The 26288-nt window shown below is 33.7% G+C and overlaps 1 protein-coding gene across 1 annotated transcript in view; it reads left to right on the top strand.

The window, feature by feature from the left end:
• Nucleotides 1-26288, top strand: part of ADAMTS6 (ADAM metallopeptidase with thrombospondin type 1 motif 6) — a 295540-nt gene that overhangs the window by 212954 nt on the left and 56298 nt on the right. The window contains exons 14-18 of the mRNA XM_023257025.2: nt 7823-7925; nt 14977-15110; nt 16699-16822; nt 17360-17440; nt 25737-25900. Of these exons, the coding sequence (XP_023112793.2) occupies nt 7823-7925; nt 14977-15110; nt 16699-16822; nt 17360-17440; nt 25737-25900 (606 nt within the window). The remainder of the gene's footprint in view (nt 1-7822; nt 7926-14976; nt 15111-16698; nt 16823-17359; nt 17441-25736; nt 25901-26288) is intronic.

Raw genomic sequence — 26288 nt, 5'->3', positions numbered from 1 at the left:
AGTGATAACAAGGTACAGAGTGGATCCATTAACAGTGTTATAACCATGTCCCAAGTTATAATTAGAAAACAGAGATGTATCAAACACTGCATTTTTTATAAATGTTTTATATAATATTTATTATATTATTATATACATGGCAAAAGAATAACAGGAGCTATGTCATTACTCTTTAGGTTAGTATGAACTTGTGCATCGTGTTTTGAAAAATAAGAACTAGCTTTTAGACACAGAATAGAGCTTGCTTGTTTATTGTGTTTCTAAAAGGGATGTTTTAAAAATTACGAAGTAAATGTTTGTTTCCTAATGATGTGATTGGATGTAAGGGTTCAGGTGCAGACAGATAAGAAAGAATTCTTGAGATGTTTTTGGTGCAAAAAAGGTGGTTTTTAGTAAAGCATGGGGACAGGACCAGTGGGCAGAAAGAGCTGCTCTGGGAATGTGAGGAGCTATTAATTACATACTTTTAAGTTGGGAGGGGTAGAGACAAAGGAGGTTTCCAAAAGGATTTTCATAAGTTAAAAGAAGACTTAGGGGATCCCGGAGGCCTAGCTATTGTTAAGCTAAGGTTGTTTTTTCCTCTAGCCAGGCATTAACATTCAGACGGTTGGGAGTTCCTGCAGAAATGTCAGACTCTGCCTGTCTCAAGTATTTGTCAACGGGCTGCAAGTTAAGGAAATTTAATTTTATCTACATTTCTTTTGCCTTTGCTCTCTGCATCACTAACATTTTAATAGGCTTAAGGGAAAAGGTTATGCTATGTTCAAATAGCATTTTAATTAAATTCAGGCTATACAGAAAAAGCTTTAAGTTTGAAAACTTGTATAGAAGATTATGGTATCAAACATGACAACTAGATTCTAGTTTGTCTGGACATTATAGGTTTATCGGGCTTTTGTTTCTTTTTGCTTAAAAGTAAATACACGGTGAAACTACAAAAAAAATCAGAAATCTTTGTGGGAGAAAATATAAGAAGGTTGAATCAAAACTAGTTGAGATGATTCACTGTGTGCATTGGACACTACATTTAACTTTAGTGAGATAATCATACAGTACTTGATAACCAGGAAATCAGGAATCTTGTTTGCAACCTTTAAGAGAGGGTGTAGAAGCAAGGACTTTGTCAGCCCATGTGACACTGTGTGCTTTAGAAAGGGATGCCTGTCTGGGTGAACAGATAGAAATGTGTTCTTTCTTCACAGTCCCATTGTCAAATACACGACTTGCTAAGTAGAGCAAGGGGCTGGAATCTAAATTGCATGTATTCTCCTGTAACTAATATAGAGTATATAAGAGTATATTGGTATAAATAATAGAGTACTGGTATAGAGTATATTGGTATTGAGGGTATAGAACATATGAGAGTGTATTGCTATCCTGGAGAGGGAGTAGAGAATTAAACTTGGGGAGTGTTGAAGTATGGTCTGGTGTGATAGCAAAGAAGCAAAAGTGCATTTAGTGTGGAAGCAAGAAAGGAAAAAGCAGCAGAAGGTGAGAAGGGCAATAGAGAAAAGAAATAGAAGAATAAAATGCCACTTTTGCTCACGTTGCAATTTTACCTGAGGCTGTAAGAATCCTTGTATCCTGCCAGCCTACTTAACTTCTTTAGGAAGAGGAAAAGAATGGGAAAGGGGTAAAAGAATTTTCATGCTGGGTTTTCTTCTCACACTATATTACCCATAAGATATAACACAGTATTTGCGGATTTTTCTCATTTGCAAGACATTTTGGGATGTATTTCTCTTGAAGTTAAATGGCATTTTGAGTGTATTTTGCAAATGAAAGAGAGAAGGCACAAAGGGCTTCTGGGACTTGCCAAGGTCACCCTATTCTTTGGGACAAAACTGGGATTAGAACCTCAGTAATAGAACTGCCACTATGAAGTTTGTGAGAGGAAGCTGAGATTTCTTTCTATAGCAACTTTTATGGCCCAGTGAAGTATTTTTTTTTTAGATTTATGTACCAATAAAAAGTATTAAGTTTAGTCAAAAAAAAAAGATGCTTTTAAACAATCAGTATAATTGGAAGCATAAGATAGTCTGTAGAACGTGCTAACACATTCTAACGTTACATATCTCTGTAGAAAGAAAAGTGCTGATAAAGATGCTAATATTAATTTTTTTTATTTCTTTGAAAATACTAAGATCAAAAATGCTGAGACCTGCAGCTTTGCCCTCTGGATTTACGTGGGGTCCTGCTGGTTGCTTTTTAGAAGGAGAGGATGCCTGATTAGTGTTAGCAACAGGAGGCTGAAAACCTGTCAGGCTTTACATAAAAAATTGGTTGCTTATGCCCACTGTTTTCTGTTAGAGTTTTTGCATGGTGTCAGCATTTATTACCTTTAAGTAATGTAAAAAGCATTACTTCTTAAACGCTTTACTCAAACGCTTTATTAAAAAAAACACTTTATTCAAAAAAAAAAAAAAACAACAACCAAAAGACTCTACTGTATGTAATTTTTCCTTAAGAAATTACTCTTTTCCTTGATCACTCTGATTCTTTGGAACAAGAATATACAACTCCTACTGAGCTAATTTCTAATCAACACAAATCCAGATCATTCACTGAAGGAAGCGTTGAAATCAGGAAAACAGAACACTAGCTGATATAGTCTAGAAGCAGAAAGGCATAGAATAAAGTCTACTACAGTTTCCTTAAGCCCTTCTGTCCTCGCTGCTATTCTATGAACATCCTTAGTACAGTCTTGCTTTAGGGTCTTTTCATTTACTGTTTATTTTCACTCATATGTATGTAGGTGACTCCCTCAGTTTCCTTTAACTCTCTGCTCAAGGGCCACCTTGTAAGAGAGAATTTCTCCGACAATACTATTTTAAAACAACTTCCCTCCTACCTCACTATCAGTCCCTTCACCCTGCTTTATTTTTCTTCTTTCTCACCTCCAACTAGAGTGAGCTCCATGAAAGCAGGGACCTAATCTATTTTGTCTATTGCTTTATCTCTAGAGCTTACATCATGTGTGACACATATTAAGCAAATAAATGTATTTGCTGATTAGAAGAAGGACATTTAAGGCCAGTTCTTGGTGGCTGGTTTTAAGAGGACTAGTGATAAGGTTATGATGTGCCCATAGGAAAGCCATCAAGGTCTAGATTCCTTTCAGTTAGGGGTAAGATTGTTCTGTGCAGATCTACAAGAAAGGAGCAAGAGCCCTAGGTTATAGGAGGACAGATTTGGGCTAAAAGTAAGAAAGAACCTGATAGTAATTGCAGCTCCTGAAAAGTTTTTTATTTTTCTGTTAGATGCTTATATAGATTGTATGACCACTTTGGGGAATAATTGTAGAGGAGATTTAAGCAGGTTAAGCAACATAGTTTATATTCTAACATTTCTCAAAAGTATATGATTCTGTATTGACTCAAAAATAATCACTGAGTTTGGTTATTCTTCAAAGTGCTACTGGACATATGTATCTATTATGTTAACACCTAAATCAAGGGGTTGAAAAATCACACCTTCTGGGCCAAAGTTGGCCTGTCCCCTCTTTTTGTAAATAAAAATTTTTTTTAACGTTTATTTATTTTTGAGACAGAGAGAGACACAGCATGAACGGGGGAGGGGCAGAGAGAGAGGGAAACACAGAATCGGAAGCAGGCTCCAGGCTCTGAGCCATCAGCCCAGAGCCCGACGCGGGGCTCGAACTTGCGGACCGCGAGATCGTGACCTGAGCCGAAGTCGGACGCTTAACCGACTGAGCCACCCAGGCGCCCCGTAAATAAAATTTTATTGGAACACAGCCCTGACTGTTCATTTATATATTGTCCATGGCTTCTTTCACACTATAATGGCACAGTTGAGTAGCTGCAGCAGAGACCGAATGACACTCAAGAGTCTAAAATATTTAGTATGTGGCCCTTTACCAAAAAAAAAAAGTTGGCTAATCTCTGCGCTTAACCAACAAATTGCAAAAAATAATACATAGAAACCATCTCTGTTCAGTCTCCCAGATACCTTGTCAATAGCATCATCGTTGCTATTTTTTATTGTTTTATCAATAAAGATCCAACCATAATAATATAACCACTCTGAATATTTAAATAGAGGGAATTTAATGAAAAGAATTGATGGAAGAGACAGGAAGATGCCACCCATCCTCCCAGGGAGACCAAGGAAAGAAGTAGTTTTATCAGAGTCCAGAGGCTGGGATTATACATTAGAAGGTGGAACAGAAACTGGATGGGGTTGGAGGGTATGGGTGGTGAGGGAGGTAAGTGTGGTGCTGTTACCTGAAGTTGGAGTCACAAAAAGATTCTGCTTTTGCCTACAATGCTGCCTGAGGCGGAGAGAGAGAGAGACATTCTGGCTTCTGCCGTAGTGCCTTCCATTGTCTGAACCATTGTTGGAAATCAGCAGACACAGAAGCCTGAGAAATGGAGTTTTCAGAGTTTGTTCCCCTGAAATACAGAACAGTATAGAAGAAGGTGAGGAATGCATCTAAGAACCCCCAGAGCCAAGACCAGAACAGCCGCTCATAGTTATTCAGTGCTACAGTATCTGTACGCCAGGTACAGAGCTAAACCGTTTGTATGAATCCTCATCTAGGAGGTAAATACTAGTATTATCCCCAGTTTATAGATGAGACTTGCAAAATTAAGTACATTGCAGGTACATTGCTAAATACACCAAGTTAGAATTCACTCCAGGTTAATCATACTCCAAAAGTTTGCTTTTAGTTCTCTTATAAATGAGCAAAAAGTAGTTTGGAGAAGAAAAGAAACTTGCTAGCTGAAATGATGGTTACTTCTGTTAAACCTTGAAACTATTATTAAGCAGCCTTTGTGTACCCAGTGTACTGGGTAAAAGGGATTATTAATTGTAACTACCTAAGAGTGTTGAGATAGTTTGAATAGGTAACACAGCTAGAGACCTCTGAATAGTGTGCCACAGAATGGGTACCTGCTAAATGCTCAGTAAATGCTAAGTAGCTGTTGTCATTGTTAATATTTTTATTATCATGACTCTAGGAGTGGTTATCACAGGAAAAGAGTGTAAATTAGAGAGTTTATGAAATATTATCCAAATGCTTTATTAAACCCTTCTGTTGGACTTTTTACTTTGCCTGTATTTAGGAGATTCCTTACAACATAGTCAAGAATGGGGTGGTTTTCTTTTGTTTGTTTTTCTGTGAATGGCCCTCATGATGCCTTAGTTTGTTAATTCAGAACTTTTTCATGTGGTTTCTATGAAATGTCGTCTCCTCTTATGATTTCATAAGTTCCTTTCACCTAGGATGGCCTTTCTCCAACTGTTCCCAACATATGACCTTCTCCTTCCTGTGCCCATGTCTTTACTTGGTTTCATTCTTAATAGTTCCCTCCGCCTAGAAATTTTTTCTCTCTCAGCCAGCTCAATTCCTATAATACTTTATAATATTATGAAGGATAATTATTGGGGCATCTGAGTGGCTCAGTCGACTGAGTGTCCAACTCATGATTTTGGCTCAGGTCATGATCCCAGGGTCGTGGGATTGAACCCTGCATTAGGCTCCACACTGAGTCACTCCCTCTGCCCTTCTCCCTCGCTCATTTGCACTCTCTCTAAAATAATAAAAAATAAAGTACATAACATTTTTTTTTAACAAAGGGTAATTATTTTTAATACTTTTATTATAATTATAATATACTTGAGATTTTCCTCCTCCACAAACATTTCCCTAATTAATCACATGACACATGGATCTTTTACTTTTATTTACAGCACCTATAGGTCACCTGTACCGTGCTGTTGTATATTCACTGCCTGAGACAGTGCTATGTATCTGGTAGAATTTTTTTTTAAGGTTATTCATTTATTTTAAGAGAGAGGGAGAGAGTGCCCGCAAGGAGGCAGGCAGGGTCAGAGAGAGAGGGAGAGACAGAATCCCAAGCAAACTCTGTGCTGTCAGCATAGAGCCCAACATGGGGCTCAAACTCACAAACCATGAGATCAGAACCTGAGCCAAAATCTAGTTGGTTGCTTAACTAACTAAGCCACTCAAATGCCCGGGTAGCATTTGTATCTGGTTTCTCCAATTAGATTAAAAGCCATGCTTGAATGAATGTTTAGGTGGTTGGTGCTTTACAAATACTTAAGTATTATATGAAAACTTGTAGTTGGAGTTCAAAGTATTTGCATTATATATATATATATATATATATATATATATATATATATATATATAAATCAATGACGTTTGCTTAAAAATCAGTCTTGCTGCATAGCAAAGCCACTGACAACTTTAGTCCTTGTGTCAGATTCCCTGAAAGTAGATAGAATGGGTTTTCTTTGATCCAAACATAAGTACACCATGAAACAAAACACCCTGGAAGTGATGCAGTAGGTAACCTATAGTAAACAATTATTTGCCATTTTTTAAAAGGCAAATAAGAAGGGTGATTGATAAGCACAATCATTAGGTTTGATATTGCAGTGTCATATTTTATTTATTTATTTTAAATGTTTATTTTTTTTCATTTATTTTGAGTGAGAGAGAGAAAGAGAGAGAGCACACAAGCATGGGAGGGGCAGCGAGAGAGAATCTCAAGCAGGCTCGTGGAGAGCCTGATGCAGGCTTTGATCCCATGAACCGTGTCATCATGACTTGAGCCAAAATGAAGAGTTGGATGCTTAACTGACTGAGCCATACAGGCGCCCCTGGCCTATACATTCTTCAAGAATTTTTATACATTCTTCAAGGGACCATTTACAACATACTGACCTCAGAAAACCTTATAAATGTAGAGATCCAAGGGAGGGTAGTAAAAATCTCAGAATGACCTCTGAGAGTTTAATCTACTCATCATTTATTCACAGTTAAGAATTTTATCTACTGACCTGTTTTGTTCTTCCATATGTGAGTGGGTTATTTTCTCCATATTTCAAAAGCAGTAACAGTTTTTTAGGTGCCACAACTGCAGAACTCTAAAAGATAAGTCAAGTTAGGTCAGATTGCTCACACACTGTGAGATGTTGTACTTTTAATTCTTTGTGAACTTAGAGATTGAATTTAGGGTGCCCTGTGGTATTTGGAATCTAGACCTAACTACATTGGCAAGGTTTTCCTTTTTAAAAAATTCAGGTAGAAGAAGCATTCCAAATGTTTAAAAACAAATAACCCTCTCTTCACCCTCTCAACATCCTTCCCTCTCCCTACCCAACATATGCACATGTTTTGAATCAATTTAGTATTTTACTTTCTGTGATGTTCAGAGATTAAATGTAAATCTTAATAAGTCCAAATTCCTTGAATTTGAAGGTGTTTAGACTTGAGGCATAGCATTTGCCCAGTTCATTCCACATCTTAAAATATGGTTTTTGTCAAGGCTAGACAGTAAACAGCTATAGTAGTGGGGATCCAAACCACAATTAATAGTACTGAATGTTGTCTTACAAACCTGCCTCTTGATTCCTTAAAATAAAGAGCTGGGAGTAGCTGTGGCAAATGGACCTCAAATAGTGTTGCCAACAGAGATTTTGTGTTTTAGTTTCTTCACATAGTTTTTGTGTGTGTGTATAAGGAGCTACCTGATGGATTGATTGTAAAATAGACTATGACATGTATCTGAGTGTAAAGTTATACGGAAACTGTCTTAACGCTTAATTTTGTTTAAATTACTTCAGTTATTTCTTCTGTGGCTAAGATTACAATTCAGAATCTCCAGTCTGAATATTGGTTGTAAAACGGTAAAGCAAATACCAGAATTATAGCCATAGCATCAGGCAGTGAACTAATGTGATGAATTAGGCAATTTTAATTGTAGGGACATTGTCCCTTAGTTTCGGTATTTTCAACAATCATACCATTTATGATTTTATTTTATTTTAGCCATGTCCTTTGGGGGCCCGAGATTTTCGAGAGAAACAGTGTGCAGACTTTGACAATATGCCTTTCCGTGGAAAGTATTATAACTGGAAACCCTATACTGGAGGTAATGTATAATCTGGCAGAGCATTCATCATGCTTGAGAGCTTTGCAAATATGAAAGAATATATAACTACATACAAACACACACATACATTCATACACATAATAGTAAAATTAGTGTTTGCAAATGAAAGCAGGAAAATGCTTACAGTACTATAAAGTTTCCTGTAATAAAGTTTATATGTTAGTAAAAATGATCAGAAATCGTTTTTTAAAACCTAATTCTATTTAACAGGGTTTTTAGAAACCTAATTCTATTCTATTCTATTCAAGTCCTGGAAAGGATATAAATCCAAATAATGTTTTTGAGTTCTTGAGACCTCCTTGGGATATATGGACATTACATTATAATCATTTATAATCATTGCATATTTAGAATTATCACCCTAAAAACAGATTATAACAATATAAACCAACTCAAAAGTGGCCAGGAAAATCTATATTCTTTCTTGGCCAAAGGCCAAGGATCTTCCCCTAGATTATTGTTATTCTTTTTTTAGTGTTGGGAAACATTTTTACCCTTTAATTTGGCATGTATCAAACACAAATTATTTAGTAAACACAAGAAGTTTTCTTGTACTCTCAAAATATAAATTAAATTTTGTTAGAATTTTCTCTTGGAAGAATTGAATACCCTTTTAAAAAACTTCAATGTTTGTTTTTTATTCTAACATCTTACTTTGAAAATTTTCCAGTGGAGCAGTATTAGAAGAATTTTACAGTGACATCTTTATACCCACCACCAAGATTCTACCATTCACATTTTAATATACTTCCTTTATTACATGTCTAGTCATCTCTCTATCCATTAATCTATTTTATTTTTCAGATGAATTTCAAAGTAAGTTGTAGTCATTAATATACTTTCCTCTAAGTACTTCAATACGTATAGCATTAACCACAGTTCAATATTTTCTTTTTTTTGAGAGAGAGAAGATTATGTACAATGAAATGCACAAATCTTTTTTTTTTTTTTTACATTTATTTTTTAGGTAGAGAGAGTGACACAGAGTGTGAGCAAGGGAGGGGCAGAGAAGAGGGAGACACAGAATCCGTAGTGGGCTCCAGGCTCTGAGCTGTCAGCACACAGCCCAACACAGGGCCCCAACTCATGAACTACGAGATCATGACCTGAGCTGAAGTCAGATATTTAACTGGCTGAGTCACCCAGGCACCCCTTAAATGAACAAATCTTAACTGTACTCTCCCTGAGTTTTGACAGTTGCATGCACCTATAAAACCCTATTGACATATAGAACATTACCATACCCCCAAGATTCTCATAGTCCTCATAGTCCTTCCCAGTCAATAGCTGCCTCTACCTATTTCCTCCAAGAGGCAAACCACAGTTCTGATATTTCTGAATCTATTACCATAGATTAGTTTTGTCAGTTCCAGAACTTCATATACGTGAAATCATGTCATATTTACTCTTTTGGGCAAGATTTCCTTAAGCCAAATGTTTTTGAGACCCATCCATGTTATTGCATGTATGAATAGTTTATTCCTTTTTATTGCTGAGCAGCATTGTATTGTAATAAACAGTTTGTTTTTCCTTTCTGCTATTGATGGCCACCTGAGTTGTTTCTAGTTTTCAGCTGTTCTGAAAAAGCTGCTGTGAACATTTGTGTACAAGTCTTTTGTAAGCATATGTTTTCATTTCTCTTGGGTGAATACTTAGGAGTGGAATTGCTGGGCAATAGGGTAGGTGTGAGTTTAGTTTTAAAAGTAATTGCCAGATGTTTTTCCAAAATAATGTACCATATTATACTCCCACCAATAGGTATGTTTGTTCCACATCCTTGCCAACATTTGGTATTTTCAATCTTCTGGCGGGTAGAAAATAATGTCTCTATGCAGTTTTAATTTGCACTTTCTGACCGATGATTATGTTACACACATTTTTTTGTGGACATTTTTATGTGCTTGTTGACCATTTATAAGTCTTTTGTAAAGTTTCTGTTCAGATCCTTTGCTTGTTTTTTAATTGTTTTTTTAATCCTTTTATTCTTGAGTGGTAGTCATTTATCAGATGAATTTTATAAGTATTTTCTCCCATCTTTGGACCTTCCTGTTACTTTTTTTTAATGTTTTTTTTTTTTTTTTTTTGAGAGAGAGGGTGAGAAAGAGAGAGAGCTAACAGGAGAGTGGCAGAGAGAGAGGGGGACAGAGGATTCTGAAGTGGGTTCCGTGCTGACAACAGAGAACCCAATGTGGTGCCTGAACTCACGAACTGTGAGATCATGACCTAAGCCCAAATCAGTTGCTTAACCGACTGAGCCATCCAGGTGCCCCTCTCCTATTATTTTTTAATGGTGTTTTGGATAAGTATAAGATTTTAATTTTGATGAATGCTAATTTTTCAATTTTGTTTCCTTTTATGGTTATTATGTTCAGTGTCCTATCTTAGAAATCTTTGCCTTTCTCAACTCAGGAAGATATTTTCTTATGTTTTCTTCTAAAAGCCATGTGGTTTTGGTCTTTACATTTAGATCTACAGTCTAAAAATAATTTGGGTGTATGGTGTGTATTTGTAGTATGGACTCTATTTTGTTTCTCTGATCTATTTGTCAACAATAGAAATGCACGACAAAATGTGCACAAGGCACAAAGAAATGAAATGGCAGAAATACTATGCTAGTACCACACTGACCTAATTATTATAACTGCATAGTCTTGGACACAGGTAGTGTAAGTTCCTCCAACTTTGATCTTTTTTTCAAGAGTTCTTTGGATATTCTGAATGCTTTGCATTTCTATATAAATTTTAGAATTATTAGTCATTTTTATAGAAAAACATGCTAGGCTTATGATTGCTATCATGTTGAATCTATAGATCAATTGAGGGAGAACTGATAAGTTAACAATATTATTTTGACACATTGAGTATTGACTTCAACGGTGAATATATCAAAATGGTGTGTATATATATATATCCATTTATTTTTATGTTTTCTTTAATTTCTCTCCATTATGTTTTATAGCTTTAAGTGTTAGTTAAGAAGTGTTGCACTTCTTTTGTTAAACCTATTCCTGAGTAACTTATTGTTTTTGAACCTATTGTAAATAAAAGTTTAAAACATTTTTAATTATTTTCTCTAGTATATAACATTAAATAGATTTTTATATATTAACTTTTTATTCTGTGACCTTTCTAAATTCCCTTCGTAGTTCTAAGAGTTGTCTTGTAGATTGTTTAGGATTTTCTTCATAAATAGTCATGTTATCTGGAAGTAGTGACTGTCTATAGCAATCTTTATACCTTTTGATTCATGTTCTTGCCTTAATTCACTGGATTGGCCCTTTAGTACAACTGGTACATGTATGATTATATGTGTTTTTCTTTATTCCGTTAATATATGAATTGCTTGATAGATTTTATGTCAAACCAACGTTTTATCCCAGGATAAACCCCATGTGGTATTGACTTATTATCTTTTTATATGTTATCAGATATAATTTCTGATATTTTATTAAGGATGTTTCCATCTATGTTTATAAGGAATATTGATTTGTAAATTTTTTTTCTATCATGTCTTTGACAGGTTTGGGTATTAGAGCTACTCTGGTTTCCAGAACTAGAATCCCTATTTATTTTGAAAGAGTTTGTAGGATTGATATTATTTCTTCCTTAGAATATATTTCACTGGTAAAACCACTCAGGCTTGGTATTTTCTTTGTGAAAAAAAAAATTTACTACAAATTCAACTCCTTTAGTAGATAAATGGCTATTTAGATTTTTAAAAATTCTTATGTCTTAAAGGAATTTGTTACTTGCATATCCCATTTCTTGATAGAAAACTGATCATAACATTCTCTTACTATCCTGCTTAATATCTGTGGGCTCAGTAGTGATAAATGCTATTTCATTTCTGATACTGATAATATGTGTTTTCTCTCTTTTCTTTGTTCAATCTTGTTTGAGGTTTATCAATTTCTTTAATCTTTTCAAAGAATCAACTTTTGGCTTTAGTACTTTATTACTTTTTTTATTAATTTTTGTTCTTATATTTATTATTTTTAAATTTTGGGTTCATTTTGCTTTTCTGCTTTCCCAAAACCTGATTAAAAAAATTTTTTTTAAATGTTTATTTCTGAGAGAGAGAGAAACAGACAGAGTGTGAGCAGGGGAGGGGCAGAGAGAAAGGGAGACACAGAATCTGAAACAGGCTCCAGGCTCTGAGCTGTCATCAGGGCTTGAACTCATAAGCTGTGAGATCATGACCTGAGCTGGAGTCGGATGCTTAACCGACTGAGCCACCCAGGTGCCCCCCGCAAAACCTGATTTTTAAAAAAATTTCCTTTAGTCCAGAATCTTTTCTTATTTACATTGTGATTTCTTGTTTGACCCATGAGTTATTTGAAGTATGTTATTTTTATTTCCGAATATTTGATATTTTCTAGATTTTTTTGGTTATTAATTTATAATATAATTCTATGATCAGAGAATACTCTGTATGATTTAAATATTTAAAATTAATTGAGATTTGTTTTATAGTACAGCTTATTGTTCATGTTAGTAATGTTTATCTATACTTGAAAAGGATTATTTTCTTCAGTTGTTGGATACACTGTTCCACAGATATCCATCACATCAAGCTGGTTGATAGTGCTGTTTAAATCTTTTAAATTTGTTCTGACTTCCTCTTTCAGTTACTGAGAGAAGTGTGTAAAAATCTCCAACTGTTAAAAATATGACTTTGCTTCTTTTTCTGTAAGTTTTTCTTCATGTAATTCAAATTGCTTTTATTAGGTGCATATACACTTGGGATTCTTTCATCTTACTGTAGGAGGGAAAGAAGTGCCTGAAATAATTAACAGATTTAATAATTAGCATCTAGATAATGTAAGCTTAGTAAATTAACCCTAAATTCATAATAAGCTTTCACTGAAGGTAACTGGTAATGATGTGACCTTCCATTTGGAGAATCATCTTAAATCCCTTCTCGAAATAAATGCAGTATATCTTCTGAAAACTCACTGTAGCTTAGGAAGCTAAACACATCTTCAGTAATAAAAAAGGAAGAAATGTATTCTTATTATCATCATCACATAGTGTAATGGTCTAAGGAATACATCTTTGGCATTTATATGTCCTACATATCAAATACTAACTTACATAATTAAATAACATTAAAATTGAGAGAACTCATGTTCTCTTTTTCAAGACAGATACACAAAAAGCTGCCTTAAATTCCAAAGCATTATAATAAAAAATGGGAAAAGAACTATATTGGGTAGTAATGAAAAAAATCGCAGTAAAATTCATTAAAATTTAGAGTAATTTTATTAATGAGAATCTTACAAAAATAAACACCTTGATTATCAGCTCAGGAAGAAATTATTTTATTTATTACTTGTTATTTTTGTGCTCAGTACAGCAAAGGTATCATTACCCTAAGTCTAGTAATAACATTGCAATTATATAGAAGTTCTATAGCTTGTAGACATCAAAAATGGAAATAAACACAGAGTTAGGCCAGAGGTTGTCAACTGGAAGTTCAGGAGGTTAAACATGTTTTAACCTCCACAGTATTTTTGAAAACTTTGAATGAATTACTAAGAAAAGTTTTTATTTTAAAAATCTAGGTTTTCAGATTCTCATGAAAAAAATAGAATTTCTTACAATATTGGGCCATCTTCTTGCATTATACAACAATCAACTTTAACAATGATCTCCTTTAATGAAATGTTCTCTCATTTACCATTGTCTCTACCACTCAGTTGTCTTGTCTCTTTTATTTCACATACTTTCACCCTGCAAAAACCTGGTTTCTACTTTCACTAAGACTAAGCATGTCATTTTTTCTTTCTGCCTTATTTTCTTTGCTAGAAGTAGTCTTCTTTATTTCAAAGAGAAATCTTATCAGCATAATTAGAATGAAGCCAAGTGTTTTAAATGAAGGTTCAACCAAAGTGTTTTTAAATCATAATTTCAATCAATAGATACATATTTTTATGTAGCTTTCTCATGCAGTATTTTGAATAAAATAAATTCATATATATTGCTACTTTTCCAATATACTATGGGATTATAATATTACTCTGCTTATTTTTTAAATTACTATTATTTATGCCCATTTTTCACATCAACCTTAAAAATACAAATTTCAGTGACAAAATGAAAATGATGACATTATTATATGCATTTATTCACAAAATTAAATTGGGTATTGTTTTATTTGTTCACATTTAATGCTCCATGTAATATCTTTGATTTAGTAATAAGAATTATTCAAATCTAATGCTATAATTAACTTTACCTTTGATTTGCTTATCTCATAAAAATTTATCTCTATGCTAAAGCCACATTCGTTGAATATGGTATGTTTAAACCAGGTACAAATTCAGAGGTGTTTTTGTTTTTGTTTTTGTTTGTTTTACAAGTACCATATCCCTGCTTCAAGTAGCAGGGTTTTGTATCAGCTGCAGTTAACAAGGGACATATGTTGTAGAAATTTCTATTTGTTACATGAAGTTATTGTGTCAAGCCTCCTCAAACTTTATTTTCTTAGTTTTTCTTTTAATGTTTATTTATTTATTTTGAGAGAGTGAGCAGAGAAGGGGCAGAGAGAGGGAGAGAGAGAATCCTAAGCAAGTTCCACACTGTGAGCATAAAGACTGAAGTGGCACTCAGTCTCACAAAATTTGAGATTATGACCTGAGCCGAAAGCAAGAGTTGGATGCTTAACCAACTGAGCCACCCAGGCCCCCGTGTTTTCTTAGTTTTAAAAAAATCTTCCATTTCATCCATTTTTTTCAACATTTAGGTACCTTTACTATGATCCCTTTTGACCTAACATATATTGTTAAATATATATTGGAAATACGTGAACATTTTAAATTTTGAAACTGCTCAATGGATCCTCTGTCAAGTTTCACAAGCAATGAAAATAAGTGTGAAATTTTAGCAAAGAAGGAAAGAAACCTACACATCTGGGTATATAGTGACAGCATTATGTCTGTATAAATTGTAAATTTACTGTGGTTAATATGGAATCACCGTTTCTTACAAGAACCACTCCATTTATTTCTCTTCTGCTGTATTTGTCCAGGTGGGGTAAAACCTTGCGCATTAAACTGCCTGGCTGAAGGTTACAACTTCTACACTGAACGTGCCCCTGCGGTGATTGATGGGACTCAGTGCAATGCGGACTCACTGGATATCTGTATCAATGGGGAATGCAAGGTTGCTCCAATTACGAATTTCACTCCTTTTTGTTGGGGCTTTTGAGACTTCTGTCTTCTTTTCTCAGATATTAGCTCTTAATTAAAATTATGCCCAGTTTTAATAAAAGAGAGCTATATTTTAGAGAAAATCAGATTCCAATTAGGTTGACAGTACATATAGATAAAGGTAGAATAGCCTATTCGCATTCAAACATCACATAAATGTGATTTATTTTGATGTTCTAGTTACATGTATAGTGATTGCTAAAGTTCGGAATATATTTTGGACTTTAGTTTCTATTATTTTGCTCTGTTTACAAACAGACTGCAAAGATGATAGGAAGAGAGGGAACAAGGATGCAGCTCTTACTCATATGGCTACCATATGTTTTCACTGGAAGATTGTTTAATACATTTCATAGTGTATTTTTTCTCAAAGTGTGAAGTAGCTGTGTTCCTCCTACTTTGCCTCTTTTTGAAGCATTTTGAAACACAATGGTTTTCATTATAGAGTTAGTCTTTACCTTATTAAAGCATTTATTTGAGAGAATTATCCAGACTAGTTGAGAGTTATTGGACCAAATCTATGCTATTTTCCTAGACCTGTGTATAAATCTGATCATAATAAGAAAAGTCGCAAATACCACTGTCCTCGTAACTTTTTTCTTGTTTGTCTTTATTTTATTTTGAAGAGAAGCACAACTCTAAGTCTTAGAAATTGAGAAAGAAGAGATAAACACATGATCTGTTTTACTTTGTGTCACAATTTCTTACAAAAGTTTCTGTCCTTCTGGCTACTTGCATCCAAATATATCTGATGATCCTGTATGTGTGTGTGATTTCTGACAGTATTAATTTTTTTTTCAGAAAACAAAGACAAAAAGCACAGGTTTTATTCAGAGATCACATGCCTGTTATCAATGGCTATAGGTCATATATACAAATGCAAGTACCAAAATATGTACCAAAAATATATAAAAATCCACACTTCTGTGATTAAATGCAAAACTAAAAGGTAGAATTTCAGCTTCTAAAATCACATGCTTACATCTCCTTGTTTTTTATGACAATTTTAGTTAGCAAGTATAAACAGGTATTCAGTTTTAAAAGTTTACCCAGGTTTGAATTCCACAACTAATCCTTGACACTAACAATTGGTGTTAACAATTCCAAAAGAGCCAGTGATTTAGAAAGGTCAAACCATTAAGCTCAGTCAAGACTCCTGCTGTTATTACCTTGTGTAGGACAATATGCCATTTTTCTTAATTCTTGCATTTCTTAATCGAAGGTATAAATAGGAGCCCATTACCAACAAACTATAAAATATTTTAAGATTTGGAGCATGCTATCTATAAATGAAAAAGAAATCTAGGTTAGAAATATAGACATACATTCCTGGGGAATCAAAAAATTTTTTTCTTTAAACTTACATGTTGCAAAATGTTAGCTAAGAACTTGCTCGAGGGTGAAGGAAAAAGTGGAAAGAGGAAAATATTTCCTGTTTTGATTTCCTTTACTGGAAAAACAAATCAGTTATATTTATTTGGTTAGTTATGGTTCCAAGAAATCCTCTTTATGACATACTGAATATTCTTCTCTGTTTTCAGCATGTAGGTTGTGATAATATTTTGGGATCCGATGCTAGGGAAGATAGATGTCGAGTCTGTGGAGGGGATGGAAGCACATGTGATGCCATTGAAGGGTTCTTCAATGATTCGTTGCCCAGAGGAGGTGAGTGTGTAGAGAGAACTCTTCCTCACACCTCTGATGTACTGGGAATAGCCAAAACACTTGAATTCTTCCCCACTGCCTTCTTTTTAAATTTTTTGTTTAGGCAGACAATGTTTTTTCCCCTAAATTGCTTTCAGTCTCTTAAGTATCAATTATAGATTCGTGTAAGATATTTTAAGGAAATATTATTCCCTTTCTACTTGACTTCATTTAGCCATGTTTTCCTAAGATGGAAATTCCCACAGAGCATTGATGGGAGGGCTATGTGTTGAGGAAAAAAAAAAACAAAACAAAACATGAGCCAATATGATACATCTTGGGGCTTAAAAGATTATCTTGAGATATTTTAGATAAGAAGAAAAATAGATGTGTTCATGAACCCAAAGGGGAATTTTCCCATATTTTGTAATTTTATAAAGTGTCAATCAAGTAAAGATTTGAAGAACAAGGAAACTCATTACTAAATGGTTACTAAACACTCATTTTCTGACCAAGGCTGCACGTGCTGCTTATTACTGCCTATCTTCTATGTTCCAGGCTATATGGAGGTAGTGCAGATACCAAGAGGCTCTGTTCATATTGAAGTCAGAGAAGTTGCCATGTCAAAGAACTATATTGGTAAGTAGCCTATATTGCTAGAATTTTTAAATTACTGGGGAAAAGCAGCACAGTATCCTGCTGTGAAAAGACATATTGCTTGAGTAGAACACTTTCATGCTAAAATGAAGGAAGTTGCAAGTTTTATAAGACCACACATAAGAGCTAAACAAAAAAATTAGGAATTTATAGCTCTTCACTGAGTTGGCTATTTGATTTTTAAAAATCTGTTTCATTGAGGTATTTATATATGATAAAATGCATTTATTATTTTTTATAAGTGTACATTTTGAAGGGTACTGGTAAATGTGTATATATAAATTATAGATATGTAAATAAATATATAGGTAATAATAGAATTATTCATATGAATTATTAATATACATATGTTAATATGTAGTTTATTTTTATTTATTCTGGAATTTCACGTGAATGGGATCATAAAGTCTATATACTCTCATGTTTGGTATTTTTCACCCACGATAATGTTTTTGAGATTCATCTATATTTTTGAGTAATAAGTTGAGTGCATCTGAAGTTTTTGTTGTTGTTGTTGTTGCTGTTTTTTTGTTTTTTTTTCTAAATAACATTTCTTTGTGGGGACATACCATAATTTGTTTATGTACTCACTTATTGGATAATTGGGTCATTTCCATTCTTTGACTCTTATGAATAAAGCTTCTTTGAGCAGTTATAGGTAAACATTGTATAGACATATATTTTCATTTCTTCTGGATAAAAACCTAGGAGTAAAATGGCCTGCTCCTATGATAAGTACACGTTTAACTTTATAAGAAATTACTAAACTATTTTCCAAAGTGGTTGTATCACTTATATTCTCCCAAATGATATAGAAGAGTCTGGTTGCTCTACATTCTTGTCAATACTTGATACTGGCGGCCTTTTAAAATTTACCCTTGGAAATATCTTTTTTGTGGAGTGTCTCAACAAATATTTTGCCTACTTTACATTTTTTTCTTTTAATCAAATTATAAGGATCCTTTGTATATTCTAGATACAAGCCTTTGTTCAACTATATGTTTTATGACTACTTTTTCCTAGGCAGTGGCTTATTTATTCCTGTTTAATGGGTATTTCAATTTTCATGAAATTTAATTTATTAATTTGTTCATGGATTATGCTTTTGTGTCCTACCTTACAAATTTTGCCACCCTCAAGGTTGCAAATATTGTCTTCAATGTCTCTTCAAGAAGTTATAGTTTTAGCTCTTATGTTTAGATATATGGCCCATTTTGAGTTCTTATATAAGATATAAAGTAAGTGTTCAATTTTTTTCATATAGATATTCAATTACTATAGATAGCGCTATTTGTTGAAAAGACCATCATTTCTCCTATTGAATTACCTTGACACTGCTGTTAAAGATCAATTGAACATGAATGTATGCTATTTCTCTTCCCTCTCATTGATATATATGTCTGTGTCTATCCTTTCTTTTTAAATTTTTTATAGCACGCAAACCAAGATGGGTTTTTACTTACTTACTTACTTACTTACTTATTTCGAGAGCACATGAGTGGGGGAGGGGCAGAGAGAGAGAGAGAGAGAGAGAGAGAGAGAGAGAGAGAGAGAATCCCAAGCAGGTTCCATGCTCAGCACAGGGCTTGATCCCACGACTCTGGGATCATGACCTGAGCCCAAACCAAGAGTCAGACACTTAACTGACTGACCCACCCAGGCATCCCTGTGGGTGTCTATCCTTAAAAACTACATTGTATTAATTAATGGAGATTTCCAGTAGAATTTGAAAATTAGGAGCATTAGGTTCTCAAATTTGTTGTTCTTTCTCAAAATAATTTTTGCTTTTCTAGGTCCTTTACATTTATGCATGCATTTTAGAATTAATTTGTCAATTTCTACAAAAAGAGATTACATAGAATGTGTGGATCAACTGGGGGAGAATTGACATCTTAAAGATATTATTTTCCAGTACATGGAAAGATTTACCTCCATATTTATTTAAATCTTTATATTTGTTCACCAGTGTATATTTCTCAGTGTACGGGTCTTGCACCTATTTTTTTTGTTAAATCTACCACTAAATATTTCATGCTTTCTGATATAATAAATAGTATTTATATCATGAACAAATGTGGAATTTTGTCAAATGCTTTTTCTCTATCTCTTGAGTTAATCGTATCCTTTTTATTGTAGTGTCTCTTTTTCTTGATCATGCTAATGAGGGGTTTGTTAATTTTATTGATCTTTTCAAAGAACAAGCTGTTGATTTAAATAATTTTTTCTATTATTTCTCCATTTTTCATTACATCGATTCCCACTGTTGTCTTTATTGTTTCCTGTTTTTGGTATTCACTTTGTGTTTGTTATTTTTTAGCTTCTCAAGATAGATTATTGGTTTAAAATTTTTTTCTACTCTAAAATAAGCATTTTGCACTATAAATTTACCACTAAGTGCTGCTTTAACTTTACCCCATATGTTTTGATACATTGTATATTCATTATCACTCAGTTTAAAATTTTTTATTTACATTGTGATTCATGCTTAGAAGATATTATTTAATTTCTAAATATTTGAGGATTCCCCAGATCTTTTTTGTTACTGATGTCTAGTTTAATTCTCATATGGAGAGAGAACATACTTTGTATGGTTTTCATTCTTTTGTTGAGATTTGTTTTATGGCCCAGCATATGGTCTATCATAGTAAATGTTCCATGTGCACTTGAGAAGAATATATATTCCGGTGTTATCGGGTTTAGCATTCCATAAATGTCAGTTAGAGTAAATCAGTTAATAGTTTTGTTGAAGTTTTCTATATTCTTACTTATTTTCTCCCTTGTTTAAGCAGTTATAGAATCATGTTGAAATCTCTTGAAAGAACTGTGAGTTTGCTTATTTCTCACATTAATTTCTAAGACTTTGTGTCATTTATTTTGCAACTTTGTTATTAGATGTACAGACATTTAAGATTATTATATCTTCTTGATATATTGAGCATTGTATTATTATCAAATGTTCCTCTTTATCCCTGATAATAATCTATTACCCAAAGTCTATTTGTCTGATAATAATATAGCCATCCAGATTTCACCCAAATTAGTGTTTGCATGGCAAATCTTTTTCCATCCATCCATTTTTCACATGTAGATGTTTCTGAATTTAAAATGTTTCTTGTAGGGGCACCTGAGTGGCTCATTAGGTTAAGCATTCAACTTTGGCTCAGGTCATGATCTCTCAGTTCATGAGTTCAAGCCCTGTATTGGGCTCTATCAGTGTAGAGGGATTCTCTCTCTCCTTCTCTCTCTCTGCCCCAACCCCACTTGTGTGCACGTGCTCTCCCTCTCTCTCTCTCTCTCTCTCAAAATAGAAAACAAAACTTTGAAGAAATGTTTCTTGTAGACCACATGTGGTTGATTTTTATTTTTTTTATTGTGTCTAACAATCTTTGCTTTTTTAATTGCAATTTCTAGATTGGGGGCATGGTGGTTGACCAATTTTCTGTAAAAGGCCAGATAATAAATATTTTCAGCTTTGTATGACATGCAGTCTTTCTCAGCTATTTACTTCTCCTATTGTAGTGTGAAAGCTGACACAGGTAATACATTAATGAAGGAGTGTGGCCGTGATCCAATAAAGCTTTCTTTACAAAACAGGTGGTGGGTCATATTTGCAAACCCCTTGTCTGGATCATTTATATTTAATGTAATTATCAAAATCATCCAGTTTAAGTCTACCACCTTGCTATTTTTCTATTTGTTTTATGTATTTTTATCCCAATTATTGTTCTTATTTGTCTTTTAGGTTAAGCACGTGTTTTATACCATTCCATTTGATCTGTACCAGTGGTTTATTAGTTATATAGTTTGTTTTATTTAATGGTTATGCTAGCATGTAAAAAATTCATCTTTATCACAGTACACCTTCAAATAATGTTACGCCATTTTTGTATAATGCAAGACCCTTACAATAGTTTATACCCATTGTCTCCTTCCATCCTTTGTCTTATTTTTTGAATACATTGTATTTCTCTATATGTTATAAACTGCATAATACATTGTCATTATTTTAGTTTTAAAGAGCCAATTACTTTTTTTTAATCTAAAAACAAGAAAAATTATTTTCTATTTACCTACATAATTACCTTATCTGGCATGGTTCCTTTCTTTGTATAGATTTGAGCATCCATCTAAATATATCTTCTAGTTTCTTGTTACTATATTTGTTTTCCTTTAAAATCCTTGAGTATATTATAATAGCTGTTTGAAAGTTATTGCTAATTCCATAATTTCTGTCATTTTGGGTCTGTTTCTTTTACTTAGCTTTTTCCTTGGTTTGGGCCATATTTTCCTGCTTCTTTCCATTTGTAGTAATTTTTTATTGGATGTTGTACATTATGAATATTTTTTGAGAGTCTGGATTTTGTTTTCTTCCTTTAAATAGTGTTAAATAACTTGTAGATGAGCTAATCTTTTGAGACTTGTTTTTGAGCTTTGTTTGGGTAAGTGCAGAGGATCTTTTATTCTTGAGTTTGCTCAGCCCTACTAAAAAAAGGCATGATTTTTCTTGGGTCTCTCCTGAATGTCTTAGTGGTTAAAACTGTGAATTCTTGCTCTGGACATTTTTTTGCTTATAGTTCCCTAGTAGGATTTTTTTTTTTTTTTTTTTTTTTTTGGTCTGGCTTTGTGGAATTTTCTCCTATGCATATGTAGATTGCTCTTCAGAAAAAGATTCCCTCTTTCTGCTCTAGATCCCTGGTCCTGCAAATTCCAACTCTCTTGGCCTTCCCAATTTCTGATTTCTTTCTTCTAGCTCAGTGAGACAACCATGGTTTGCTTGGGTTCTTCCATTCTACACTGACAGAAAGTACTTCTACCACTCACCTTTTTTGTCTTCTTACCTGTGTCACAGTCCTGGGCAACATCTTAAGAACAGCTGATTCATATGTTTTGTGAGTTTTCCGGTTGTTTATGTTTGGATGGCAAGTCCAGTACCAGTTATCTCAACATGGGAAGAAGTGGAATTCTATTTATTTGATGTTTGATCCTTTAAGACAGATTTAAACTCTTCAGGAACCCCTGGTGAAAACTGGATGGATTCTCATTCCCCTGGAAATATCACCTTTGACTTAAATCTTTGAAAACTAAGACTATATCTAGAATGCTTCTTTAGATAGAACACTAGTATTATCTGGCCGTTCCTTTATTTAAGAAAAAGTCTTTATTTTTATACTATAATTTTGGATTCTTTTCCATGTTGATAAGACTCAAAAATAAGATTTCTAACATCAAATTTTTCCCTTTAATAATGATCTGTCATAATGCCACATCTCTTATTCAGTAAATTCTTATTCAGTTCTTCTTAAATGCTTGGTATTTTTCTGGACTATAGAATACTACCAGCAAAAGCAAATTAGGATCCATTCATTAACTGGTTGAGAAAATGGGATATGAGAGCTAAAATTGAAGGAGAATTCAAAGATTCTGGCAGTAGGGGGGTTGTTTTTATTTTTATTTTTACTACTTCATATTATACAGTCTCAGATATTTTATATAGTCTAAGTAAAATTGATGTGTTAAATGAGACAAAAACTACTAGAAGAATCAAAAATAAAAATGTCAAAGTACCAGAAAAATTTAAGACTAAATAATTCTTACAATTGGGTTGTGTGTTCCTATCTCATAAGATTAATTCAATTTATTTTTGACAATTAAATGAATTTTCACAACATATATGAAGTCAAGAAAGTACAAGTAATTTGCCAGGCAGATAGTGTTGGAGGAATGGAAATAGTCTATAGTATTAAAGACACATGGCAGAGGTCCAGAGACTCAGAGGCTCTGTGCACCAGGACCCTTTTAGTTCCTTTTGGCCTGGTTGGTTCATCTGGCCTGATAAAGTTTTTAAAGAAGCTATCATGCTAACAAAAAATTAAGCTGTCATGTTTGTCATTGTCAAATTGTGTAATCATTATCAAAATTATCATCTTATTTATTTATAGGAGTTTTTGTATAGTAGAGCTAATGACCCTTTTTCCAATCACATATTTTTTAACTGTTTAAGTCATCGTTTTTCTATAGAGTTTTAAAAAATTATGCATGCATATTTATTAAACATTCTTTATAATTTCTGAGGTTTTTGTCATGCTTGAAAAGCTTTCATACCCCAATGTTATTTTTTTAAGTTCTCCCACACTTTCTTTTTAGCATTTTATTATTTATCTGTGTTTACATTTAAATACTTACCCATCTGGCATTTATTTTTCTCTCATTTTTTCATTGTTTTTATTGAAGTGAAATTCATATAAGAATGTAATCATTTTCAAGTGAACAATTTAATGGCATTTAGTACATTCCAAAACATTTTTGTCGTGTCGAAAGAAACCCTGTGTGTCCATCAAGCAATTACTCTCTATTCCTCAGCCCCTGGCAACCACCGGTCTGCTTTCTGTCTCTATGGATTTACCTGTTCTGGATATTGCATAAAAATGGAAGCATATAGTATATGACTTTTTCTGCCTAGCCTCTTCGGTTTAGCATAATATTTTTGATAAATATTTTGAAATATCTTCCATTTAACATAATATTGAAGCATGTGTCAATACTTCATTCCTTTTTATGGCTGAATAGTATTCCACTGTATTATATATGCCACAATTGGTGGGTATTTGAGTTGTTTCCACACTTGGCTATTGGAAATAGTACTACTATGCACATGTGTATACAAATATTTGTTTGGGTATCTGTTTTCATTTCTTTTGGCTTTATACCTAAGAGTGGATTGTGGTATTTATTTGCATGTAAAGAATGAGATATAAATTCAGCAATTCCTTTTTTTTTCCCAAAAGGTTAGTCTTTTGTTTAGTCCCATTTCTTATTATCTTTCCTTTACTAATTTCCCCAATTAATGTTTCTTTTGTCATATCATGTCGATTAATGTTTCCTTTGTCATATACTAATTCCCATATGTACTTGGGTTTATTTCTTTTTTTTATGTTTCTTTTTTTATGTCTTTTTATGTATTTATTTATTTTAATTTACATCCAAGTTAATTAGCATATAGTGCAACAGTGATTTCAGGAGTAGATTCCTTAATGCCCCTTACCCATTTAGCCCATCCCCCTTCCCACAACCTCTCCAGTAACCCTCTGTTTGTTCTCCATATTTAAGAGTCTCTTGTGTTTTGTCCCCCTCCCTGTTTTTATATTATTTTTGCTTCTCTTCCCTTGTGTTCATTTGTTCTGTGTCTTAAAGTCCTCATATGAATGAAGTCATATGATATTTGTCTTTCTCTCTGACTGACTAATTTCGCTTAGCATAATACCCTCTAGTTCCATCCATGTAGTTGCAAATGGCAAGATTTCATTCTTTTTGATTGCCGACTAATACTCCATTGTATATATATACCACACTGTCTTTATCCATTCATCCATCGATGGACATTTGGGCTCTTTCCATACTTAAGTTATGGTCAATAGTGCTGCTATAAACATTGGGGTGCATGTGCCCCTTTGAAACAGCATACCTGTATCCCTTGGATACATACCTAGTAGTGCAATTGCTGGGTCGTAGGGTAGTTCTATTTTTACTTTTTTGAGGAACCTCCATACTGTTTTCCAGAGTGGCTGTACCAGTTTGCATTCACTTCGGTTTATTTCTTAACTGTTTGGCTCCTTGTTCTATCTGTCTGTGTGACAATACCACAAGTTCTCTTTACCTCATATTCACATAATTACCATTTTAAGTTTTAGACAAGAAAGTCTACTTCCTACTCTCACTCTCATCCCCAATTATTCCTTTTGTTATATTTTCTCTTGCTAGTTCCATGTGTTTATTCCAGGTAAATTTTTCCTTTCTTTTCATTAATGACATTATAAATGTCATTAATACCTTCTTGACATTCACATGGAAAATTATCATGTTAATTTGTACTTAAGAAAATGGTCAAGGGGCACCTGGGTGTCTCAGTGGGTTAAGAGTCCAACTTCAGCTCAGGTCATGATCTCATGGTTTGTGAGTTCAAGCTCCACATCAAGCTCTCTGATGTCAGCTAGGAGCCCACTTCAGATCCTCTGTCCCACTCTCTCCCTGCCCCTCCCCTGCTCGTTCTCTCTCTCAAAAATAAAGATAAAAAGAAAGAAAGAGAAAGAAAGAAAGAAAGAAAGAAAGAAAGAAAGAAAGAAAGAAAGAAAGAAAGAAAGAAAGGAGAAAGAAAATGGTCAAGAATCCCATCTCTAAAATGGAAATGGCTATTCATTGTACACTCCAGTGCAGTTAATAAGGGGCACTGTGGTAAATGAGGTTTCACATTTTTAGGTAGACTGTTATTTTTTTTTTTTAGCTTTGAAATCTGAAGGAGATGATTACTATATTAATGGTGCCTGGACTATTGACTGGCCTAGGAAGTTTGATGTTGCTGGCACAGCTTTTCACTACAAGAGACCAACTGATGAACCAGAATCCTTGGAAGCTCTAGGTCCCACCTCGGAAAGTCTCATTGTCATGGTAAATGTGTCTTTGCCTCTTAATTTCTACTATTTGTTATTTGCCCTGTGAGATACAGAGGAGCAGGCTTTATTATTTCTGTTTTACAGGTGGTGAAATTAAAGATAAAAATCTTTATCGTAATAAAGATAAAATGGTTTGCCTAAGGATATAAAATTTGTGTAAGGTTAGGCCATATTGCTCTTTCCATGTGACTATTTTCTCAGTGCCTGCTTGAATAATATTTTTATAACCAAACAAGGCAGTTGAGGGAAATGTCTCTAAATTACCCATGAAAATGGGGGGAGAAAAATTCAATATAAGTGCATGTGTTCTAAAAGTTATCTTAAATTTCCTATGAGACTTACTTTATGACATTTTCTTCTTCAAAAGAAATGATAACTATCTG

The sequence above is a fragment of the Felis catus genome, chromosome A1 (assembly GCF_018350175.1).
Source record: "Felis catus isolate Fca126 chromosome A1, F.catus_Fca126_mat1.0, whole genome shotgun sequence".
NCBI lineage: Eukaryota > Metazoa > Chordata > Mammalia > Carnivora > Felidae > Felis > Felis catus.
This window is presented reverse-complemented; position numbering and strand designations above follow the sequence as displayed.